General features: G+C 44.5%; 1 protein-coding gene and 1 long non-coding RNA gene across 9 annotated transcripts in view; one reads left to right on the top strand and one right to left on the bottom strand.

Annotated features, from left to right (window-relative positions):
• The first annotated feature begins 206 nt into the window (after positions 1-206).
• Tmem45a (transmembrane protein 45A) overlaps positions 207-10356 on the top strand; it is a 63496-nt gene continuing 53346 nt past the window's right edge. For 2 of the 8 annotated variants that reach the window (XM_070028738.1, XM_070028729.1), the window contains exons 1-2: positions 207-509; positions 5787-5909. In XM_070028738.1, coding sequence (XP_069884839.1) covers positions 5847-5909 — 63 coding nt within the window. In that variant the 5' untranslated portion in view covers positions 207-509; positions 5787-5846. Of the gene's footprint in view, positions 510-633; positions 698-770; positions 821-1280; positions 1427-5786; positions 5910-10356 lie in introns of those variants that run through there. The other 6 variants (XM_070028730.1, XM_070028732.1, XM_070028733.1 and 3 more) reach the window with 5 other exon arrangements.
• Positions 3727-9317, bottom strand: LOC138832408 (uncharacterized). Its single transcript, XR_011373552.1, has 4 exons — positions 9230-9317; positions 5949-6013; positions 5552-5659; positions 3727-3876 (listed from the first exon to the last, which is right to left on the bottom strand). It is a non-coding gene; the product is annotated as an uncharacterized lncRNA (long non-coding RNA).

Below are 10356 nucleotides of genomic sequence, written 5' to 3'. Positions count from 1 at the left end.
GCCACGTCAGCGACCGCCCAGTTCTTCCAGGTTCCTTTGCAGAACGCAGCCCGCTGGCTCGGCGACCAGGGGCGGGCCAAAGGCCTCAAGAGTGGCGGGCTGCTCCACCAATCGGCCGTAAGGAGCAAGCCACAGCCACCAATGAGCGGAGGCATCTGCCAGCGGCGGCAGGACCGATTTAGGGCGGAGGAACCAGATGAAGCACATCTGGACAGCTGTGCAGAGAAACTTGGCGGGCCCAACGTCAGCCAGGCACGTCCCCCACGTCGTCTCCTGCTGGCCACTTACTATTTATTGATTCTTCCCAAGAAGAAATCAGGAAGACGAGCTTCAAACTTTTCCCCCCTCCCCCTAATGGGAGACGGGGTCAGATCCCATCCAAAATTTGGTGTAATTTTCATGGGACTCTGGGATCAAAAGAAAAGAAACAGCAACCAAAGCCAAGCCACTATCTGACCTTAACCGGCAAAGTAGGAAAAATAAACTGTTGAGTCAACAAGTCAAGTTGGGTAAGTTTTGAATACATGCTGGCTATCTTATTTCTCCTGCTGTGATCTCTTTCCTGTTTTTCTGTTTTCTTGTTCTTTTTCTTTTTGCCAGACTTTTTATTATTATTTTTAAATTTTAATGAAGGGGAGAAAAACATCGCTTTCTGACCCAAACAGCGTAGACATCCAGTTCCCTTCTCTTCTGTTTGGTAAACATTTAAACTTTTGGTTTGCTATTTAAAAGTTTTTCGGGGTGGGGGGGAGGGGTTTGTAACTCAAATTTCCTAGGACTGGTATTGGGTCGTAAGCCTCTCAGAGCTTCAAAGTTGAAGGTACTGGTAAACTAATTTTCCTATTTTATTCCTGAGAGAACATTGTGTACATTCATAAAGACTTATTCACTCTCCGCTCTGAATTTTCTGATGAAAGATTAGGAAAATTATCTGGCACATTCGGAATGAACACTTTTGCTTATGTTAGTAGGATGTTTAATATTAAATTATTTGTAGCCTGAACTGGATCCTGAATGTTGTCATAATATGAATCTTCATCATTTTTTGTTATTTTCCTATCCATTGTACTTGTTTAATCATAGATTAAATTAAGCTTTTAATACACGTGACCGATGACTTGTGTATCTGTAATGTTCTCATCATATATTCCACTTGTAATTCTATCAAAATAATTCAGAGTGATTGTTTTATGTGGAAATGGAATGATGGAAAGTTGTTGAACTGGGTGAGTGGTCCAAGGACCAGTCTATCTTAGACATCTGTTTTTCTTCTGTTACAGGGGATGTTTTGACTTTAAGTTTCATCATACTGTAATTACTGTTGTGGGAGATCTTGCTAGAGCTGATGTTTCATTCCTGGCTAAGCAGTAGGTGGGAATATGCTGAGACTATGATAAGCTACAAAGTAAGCTTCTGATTCACAAAGGTAATGCATCTAGAGGGTTGAACGACTGAAGGGGTTTTCAGGGGCACAGGTGATATGGCTGCAGAAAAGCAACAGGAGGAGCTGTCTGGCCAGATTTAATTCCTAACTCCATAGTATAACCTTGGGAAAATTACTCAGTACATTTGTGCCTGTTTCCTCCCTTTAATGTGCTAGTAATAAACAGTAGCTCCTATCTTGTGGGATTAGAGGACTAGGTGAGATGAAATATGTTGAACACTTAGAGCACATAGTAGGTCTGCTAAGCACATAGTAGGTCTGTGCTATTGAATGCGTATCTTTCCTAGCTTCTCCTCTGCACCTCAGTTTTCCCAGCCTCTGCTCTCATCTCTGCTGTAAAAACTAGTATTTATCCAGTCCTGAGCATTTGTTTAGCCAGGAACTGTTGAGACGATAACCCAGTGCCTGAATGGGAAATGAAGAATCGGTCAAATGCTTTGGATTTAGGTTGTCACGGCTATCTTATTGAAGGATGGCTCCATGGACTGGCTGGCATGGCTGAGAGAAAGGATTTTGCCAGTTTTGCGTGGTTGCAGTGGGTGGGATCATAGGACAGCGACATAATTTTAGGAGTAATGGGAAGAAGGGTCAAAGACATGGTGATTGGGAAGTGTGGCATGATTCTGCGGACATTGGGATAATCTGTAAGACATTAGTGAGAGGAAAGGTTGTAGAGAGGGAGGCTAGGAGAGCAAGGCATGGATTGAACAGGAAAGGAGAACCTTCGGTAGGGGGACTGAGCTGAAATGGCAGCAGTTACAGAGTGGAGGTATTTCTGGGATCCAATCTCCACTGCTTGCCCAGCACATTCTCTGCATCTGCTTCATGGCTTCTGTGATGTCCATTCAAGACCTGCAGATTGGAAGGTTTGCCTAGGATAGGGCTGAGGAGCGATTTTTGGATTCATTCTTGTGACCCTGTTTAAGTGGGCTGGTTCTCGGAGCCATTATCCAGGTTACTTTTTCCCTAAGTAGTTATATCCTAAAGTCTTTTACTTGTAATCAGTTGTTACATCCTTCCCTTCTATCCACACACACAGTGTGCAGTCTCTCAGCTGTCTCTCATCCTGATAGAATTGATTATAAACATATGACTACTTCTAAGTTTATAATTCACAATTACTGAAGTAGACAAGAACTACAGTTTACACCTTAAGGGGAGGGTCATTTTGGGGTTCTCTTACCTTCTCCTCTCTGAGGGTGTTATGTTGTGGCACAGGCTTGTGCTCTGGTGCTGCTGATCATCTGTCTGGGCTTAGGCATGGCATTGAGCCGTTACAGACCTTTGTGCCATCATCTTTGAAATATCTCTAAATTTCTTTTTCTCTTGGATGGCCATGTATTCTCCCATCTGTCCTTGGAACAGTCTGTTGCTACTATGTAGCTATTTGATGTATCTCTATGGTGGTTATTTTTCTGACTGTTTAGTATATAGCAGATGTTGTTCTGAGTGCTTTACATATTTTAGCTACAGGATCTTCACAACAACCCTGTGAAGGTTGGTGCCTATTTGTGTTCTGCCTTGATGGTTGTAAAGATAGAGGCACAGGCAGGGTAAGATGCTTGAGATTTCACAGGGAACAGATGGCACATACAGATGCAGACAGTCAAACTCCACAGCCCAAGCCTTAACCATTAAGTTATTCTACTGTAAGTGTATAAGCATCCATGGTGACTGTTCTTTCTATTGGACAGTCTTGCTGTGTGGCCCAAGATGGCATTGGACTCATGAACCTCCTGTGTCTGTCTCCTCAATGAGATAGCAGATAGAGGCTCCTTAGAAGGGTTCACTTAGATTTGCCTGCAGAAGCCCATATATCAATAGGGGCTCATCTAAGAGGTGCATTGACATGGAGCCTAGAGACACTTTATTTGCTTACTAGATAACTCTTATTCGTACACAAGGACTGCTGTCCTTTGTTTGAATAGAACCCACCACAGTATGTGTACATACAGTAAGTGCTCAATAAATGTCAGTTGAAGGATTGACCTCACTTAAAAAAAAAAGGTATTAATACAAATAGGAAAACTACAAAATGTCTGAAGACATGCAGGACATGCAGGAATATGGGGCAGATGCCAGGTTCTGTTTTCTCATTTTATTACTGGAGATGTTAGGGCTTGGAGATGCTTCTATATGATTAAAGTCAATGTATGTTTATTTTAGGAGCATAGTTACTAACAGCAATCTGGATTTAACATCTTTCTGGAAGTCCAATCCTTGAATTTTTGAGGTATTGAGTCAACTTTAGATTATTTGGAAAATATTTTAATTTGCTTATTTTCTTATTACCTTAATGTGGTCACTGTTTATAGTGTAACACAGTGACTAAGCATGCAGGTATTAAAGGCAGACAGTGAAGGGTTGGATCACAGATCTGATTCATACTAGTCTGGCCTCAACAACTCATTTTCTGTAGGTGGCTTTGTTATCTGTAAGTAGAGATTACAAAGGGATTATGTGACAGAGTCCACGTAAAACATTTAGCATAATAAATTCAATTTTATTGTGTGTGCATAATATTATCCATATTTTAAGAGCACACTTTAATAGTGATTACATAGACACATTGTTGTGTAACTACTTCTGAACGTTTTTGCTTCTTGACCCATCAAACAACTATTTTCTGTATCTCTTATGTACCTTAGCCATCATCCTATTTTTGGTCTGTGTAATTTTTACTACTCTAGCTGCTTTATGTAAGTGGAATCACATAAACTGTTTGCCCTTTCATGTCTCATTTTTTTTTTTTGGGGTCTGGTCGTGGGGCCTAAACTCTGGGCCTAGGCGCTGTTCCTCAGCTCTTCAGCTCAAGGCTAGCGATCTACCACTTGAGCCCCAGCGCCACTTCCGGCTTTTTTCTTATGTGGTGCTGAGGAATCGAACCCAGGGCCTCAGGCATGCAAGGCAAGCGCTCTACCACTGAGCCACCTTCCCAACGCATCATGTCTCATTTCTTGTATCACAATGCTTTTAGAACTTCATTCCTTTTTAAGGCTGAATAATGTTCCATTATTCACTGATTCATTGGTTGGTGGATTTGGGTCATTTTTATCTGTGATGGTTAATTTATCTGTGTCAACTTGAGAAGGCCATAGACATTTGGCTAAATTTTATTCTAAAGATTTCTATGTAAGTAGTTTTAGACAAGATTGACATTTACATTAGTACTTGAAATACACGCTCGGTAATGTGGTGAATCTTATCGAAACAGTTGAAGCCTCAATAGAACTATTTTTTGTCATTTCTTTTTAGATGTTCTTTATATTTTCTGGGTATTAACACCTAATTATGCATATGATTACAGATACTGTTTTCTATTCATTGGGTTACTTTTTCACTTTGTTGGTAGTATCTTTTGATACATAAAAATTTTAAATTTGCTCAATTTATCATTTTTTTCACTTTTTATATTGTCAGTGACACACACAAAATACTGTTGCCAAATACAACGCCATAGAACTTTTCTTTTATGAATTTTATAGGGCTGGGAAGGTGGTTTACTGGTAGAGTGCTCCCCTAGCATGTGTAAAGCTCTGGGTTTTATTCCTCAGTACCACATACACAGAAAAAGCCAGAAGCAGCTCTTTGGCTCAAGTGGTAGAGTGTTAGCCTTGAACAAAAGAGCCTCAGGGACGGTGCTCAGGCCCTGAGTTCAAGCCCCAGGACTGGCACTAAAAACAAAAAAAATTATAATTTTAGTTTACATGTTAAAATCTTTACTCAATTTTGAGTTAGTTTTTGTAAATAATATGAGAGTACATCTACATTTTTTGCATATATATTTAAACAATTCACTGATAAAATATTAATGTATTTCTGCATAGACATCATTAGCACAGACATAGCCATAGTTTAAAAACATTCATTTTTATTTACTTTTCTAATTATGTTGGAAGTACTTATTTTTTCTACATCATTACTCAAGTATTTTTAAGGAAGCAAGATTAGTTCTGTGGTGAAGGCATTGGTTCCTGAGAGTGACTTATTCTCTTTCTTAAAATGTTCCTTGCCTTTGTTACATTTAGAATTTTAAAAATTGTGTACATATTCTGAAGAAATGAAATAGGGTGTACAGAATTAAAAGTGATGCTTTTTCTTAGTTACCTGTTTTCTTTCCATTCTTCTACTCTCCCCAGAGGTAACCTGCTGAGGTTTGGCTCTAGAATTTTCCATGAATGTTCATGCTTTGAAGGTTCAGTCCTCAGCTTGATGCTGTTGGGAAAAGGTGGACACTTTAAGAGATGGGGCGCAAGGGAAGATCTTGGACCATCAAGGTCAAGCCCTTGCAGGAGATAGATAGTGGGACCCTGATCCCTTTTCTTCCTTTTTTCACACCCAGCTACAAGGTGAATGGACCTCTTTCTCCACATGCTCCTGAAAGCAACAGGGCTAATCAGTCATGGACTACAACCTTCAAAACTACAAACAAAAACATCTTCTTCTCAAAGTCACTTTGTCTAAGGTATTTGATAAAGTGATTGAAAGCTGATTAATATATAACCTTTGTTAATTCAGTGGTTTACATCCTTTCAGACTTTCTTCTGGAGTCCATTATCAGGTATAGGTCTAGACATAAGCATAATTAAAAAGTACAAATGAGATCACATTGTATAATACTAAATTTGCCTTTAAACATTGTAACAATGTATAGAAAGCACATCTAAACCTGTCAGTAGATAAATACAGATATTCATGTCATGGAATACAAACAAGCGTACTCAAATGGAAGAAAGTTGGTTTATGGTTGATCTGTGCCTTTCTCCATTGTACCTGAAATCCCATAGTTTCTAAAACAAATATACTTTGTTTGATTTGATGCAAATCAAAACATGAGATTTCATCTCATGCCAGTTAGATGGCCAACATCGTAAATTTGAACAAATGTTGGTGGGATGTGAGGGAAAAGGAACCAACCCTATTGCACCGTTGGTGAGAATGTAAACTAGAACAATTGCTCTGGACAGCAGTCTGAAGATTCCTCAAAAAAAAAAACAAACATAGATGTTCCCTACACTGTTGCCATAACATGCCTGGGCACCTACCCAGAACATTACAAGGCAGGGTATTGTAAAGACTCATGCACATCCATGTTCATTGTTGCACTATTCAAAATAGTCAAGTTACAGCAACAGCCCAAATGCTCTACAACAGATAAGTAGATAAAAAATGTGGTACCTATACACAAAGGACTTTTATACAGTCATTAGAAAGAATAACTCGTCATTTTCAGGGAAATGGATAGACCTAGGAAAATCATGTTAGGTGAAGTAAGCCAAGCTCAAAATGACAAATGGCATATATTTTTCTCTCAGATGTGAAGCTAGATCTAAAATACCCAGAGGCATGATAAATTATACAGGACTCAAGGCATTCACACACAGTGAGACCAAAAGGAGGATACTCAGGAGAGGAACCAAAAGACACAATGTGTCTGTGCCTCTGGTCATATAAAATAATATTTATCAAAATGAACTCCAGTAAAAGGAAACAAGAGGGTTTTTTTCTTTTTTTTTTTTTGTTTGTCTTGTCTTCGGGTGGGGTGGGCAAGGGAGTGCACAAAAATGGAGAGACATAGGGTGAACAAATGCAGCAGTGGTGTCAGAAACTATTAAAAATGAAATGTATTACTTGTGGATGGGGAGGGAGGGGCACTGGGAGAGAATGAAGGAAGAGGTGATATTGTTAAAAAAGAAATGTACTTATTACCTGACTTATAAAACTAACTCCTCTGTCCATCACCTTTATAATAAAAAAAAAACTTCTAAAAAGCTTTGAAAGAAAGGTTTAAAAAAGAAAAGAAAGCTCTGTGGTAATGTTTTCTGTGGCCTAAAATGGGAACTATTGGTCTAGTGGAAGGAGTTTCCCAGCCAATGGTTATATTCTCACAAATGGGTTTGTTTCCTTCATATCCAGCACTTAGAACTGGCCTCAAGCAAAATCACTGTTGGAAAAGCATCCTACTCAGGGGCCTAATTGCAAAAGCAAATAAGTTGGAAGTGAATACTTTCTTGGGCTATTTACTGAAGTTATCTTTTCTTCCTGAAGCCTTATTGCTATAAATGCTCACTTGTTTAAGGCCTAATTTGTGTTGAGCTACTATTAACTCCACTATTTTCAGAGCCAAGTTTCTTTTAGTGCTGCAGCTATTTCCTGGCAGTGGCTTAGGTGGTTAGAAGGCTTCTGAATTCCATCTTAAAAACCCAAAAGCATAATTAGTCCATTTCTGATCTGAGTCAACACTAAATTGCCAAACTGTCTCTAATGTTTGTGTACAGAGACAGTATCTATCATTAACCTAGAGTCTACCAAAATTATGTTTCAGTGAAAGTATTACATTATTTTATCGTTTTAAAATTTGAAATGTGTGAGAATACATAAATATATGTATGTACAGAGATGTAATGTAAACTGGAAGAAATGCCTAAAAGTGTGGTTGCTCTCTATCCTTCCTTCCCTCCCTCCCTTCATCCCCTTCCTTCCTTCCTTCCTTCCTTCCTTCCTTCCTTCCTTCCTTCCTTCCTTCCTTCCTTCCTCTCTCCTTCCCTCTCCTCTCCTCTCCTCTCCCCTCCCCTCCTCTCCTCTTCCCTCCTCTCCTCCCCTCTCCCCTCCTCTCCTCCCTTCTCTCCTCTTCCCTCCTCTCCTCTTTCCTCTCCTCTGCCCTCCCCTCCTCTCCTCCCCTCTCCCCTCCCCCCTCTCCTCTCCCCTCCTCCCCCTCCCCTCCTCTCCCCTCTCCCCCTATCCTCTCATGTCCTCTCCCCCATCTTCTCTCCTCTCCTCTCCCCCTGCCCTCTCATCTCCCCTCCCCCTTCCCCTCTCATCTCCCCTCCTCTCCCCTCTCCTCTCTCCCTTCCCCTCTCCTCTCTCCTCTCCCCTCTCTCTCCTCTCTCTCCCCCTCTCTTCCCCTTCTCTCTCCCCTCTCTCTCCTCTCCCCTCCCCCAACTCTCTCCCCCTCTCTCCCCCCTCTCTCCTCTCTCTGTCCCTCACCCTCTCTCTTCCTCTCCCCCCTCTGTCCCCTCTCCCTCCCTCTTCCTTCTCCTCCTCCCCTCCTTTCCCCTCTCTCCCCTTTCCTCTCTCCTCTCTCCCCTCCCTCCTTCCCTCCGCTCCCAGCTCCCATCCCCTCCCTCCCCTCCCCTCCTTTCCTCCCTTCTCCTTTCCTCCTTTCTCCTTTCCTCTTTTCTTTTCTTCCTTCTCTCTCTTTCCTTCTTTCTTATCCGTTGTCGGAGTCTAGCACTCCAACTTCCGGGCCCCAGGCTTGCTTTAGGCGGCGGGTGCCGTGGGGTCTGAGGCAGGGCTCGGCGCCGGTGTTCTGTGGCTCTCGGTGCTCCTGGCGGCGCGTGCTCCGCCTGCCTTCCGGAGATGCTCGGGGCTGAGCTCGCGAGCGGCGAGGGCTCGGAACCGTGCTCCCGCGGAACCGTGCTCCCGCAGACCGCGCACTCCCGCCCGCCCGCAGTGCTAGCTGCGCAGGGTGGGGCTGTGAGCAGGGCGTTTGAAGGCAGAAAAGGGGGTCGTCGTGTTCCCCTGGAGCGGGCGCAGGGGCGGCGGTGCAGCGCCCCCGCCGGTGCCCCGCCGGCTGCGGCGCGGCCTCGTCCTCGCAGCGCTGGCGCGGGATGAGGAGCGGAGAGTCCCGGGGCCGAGCGCGGCTGGCGCCTCCCTTGCTGCCCCGGCTGCCCGGCGCCGCCGCCGGCCCTGCCCACGAGGCCCCCAGCTCGGAGGCCCTCGCCGGCCGCCTCGCCCCACGCGGGGCCCAGGCCCGCGGGGCCCACGGCTGCTTCCATCCCTCACCGACTTCGCCAGAGCCTCTCCACCGGCACCGGGCGCACCGGGCTCCGGTTCCGGGCTTCGCGCACCTCCGTGCGGCACACACAGCCCCTGCTCCGGAGCTGGACAGCGCCCCGGGCCGAGGACGTGGTCACCGCGCGGGGACCCTGGGTCCCTGGGCCTGGGGGCGGGGTTGCTTGGGGGGCTCCACTGTCGCTATAGCAACTGCCTCGAGGCCCCCTCCTGCTGGGGCCACCCGGCCACCCGGTCTAACACCGCGGTGTGCCCCGCGCTGGGCCCCCACGCCGCTCCCGAGACGCACGGCCCGGCCACTGGGGTCCCCCTGCTCAGCGCCCGGGTCCCAGGACAGCTGGATCGCCTTGTTGGTCCTCGGGTCTGCTGGCTGCTAGCATATCATCGTCGCCATAGCAACCATTGTGAGGCCGCTGCTGCGGGAGAGGTGGGCGGCGCCTCAAGACAGCTCTGGAAACGCGGGGCGCCGCTCCCGCTCCAAGCCCCTCCGGAGGCTCCGGGGTTGGGGCGGGGCGGGGAGGCCGTGATCTCTCCTGGCCTTGTTTGCGCACCGTTCCTGGCCAACAGGGATCCTGCAGAGGACCCTGGGAATTGTGGCTTGCTTCTATCCCGGGGACCACACAAGCCGACGAGATTGTGTCTTAAATGTACTGGAAGCGAAGAACAAGCCAAAGTGACGCGCAAGGGGTTTCTCAACTTTCGAGAAGAAACGGGATGTGTTAATTCCTAAAAGACCCTTCTAAAGGCCGATTCTTCTGAAGTTAAATACTGAAGAAAAATAGGAATAGATTGGGATTGTAAATTGAGCATTTCTAATCTGAAAATTCAAAATTGGAGACAAAGCAAAACCAAAGGTTCCTACCGAGACACATTGAAGTGTCATTTGGAACATTATTATTATTAATTATTAAAGTGTGAGAGAAGTGAGTTAAAATGTGAATTAATTGGGTATGAAGCATTAAGATTGTGTATGAAGATTATGATAATTCTGAACTACAAAACAGTAGTTTATAAAGTTTGATGATTTCGTATCTCAACAGATTGGGAAGAGTGTTAGCCTTAAGCACAAAAGCCTAGAGACAAGGCCCAGTCTCAGGACCAGCACCAAAAAAAAAAAA

The sequence above is a fragment of the Dipodomys merriami genome, unplaced genomic scaffold (genome assembly GCF_024711535.1).
Source record: "Dipodomys merriami isolate MVZ:Mamm:240054 unplaced genomic scaffold, mDipMer1.0.p SCAF_2, whole genome shotgun sequence".
Taxonomy (NCBI): Eukaryota; Metazoa; Chordata; class Mammalia; order Rodentia; family Heteromyidae; genus Dipodomys; species Dipodomys merriami.
Note: the sequence above shows the minus strand (reverse complement) of the source record. Positions and strands in the feature narration are given on the sequence as shown.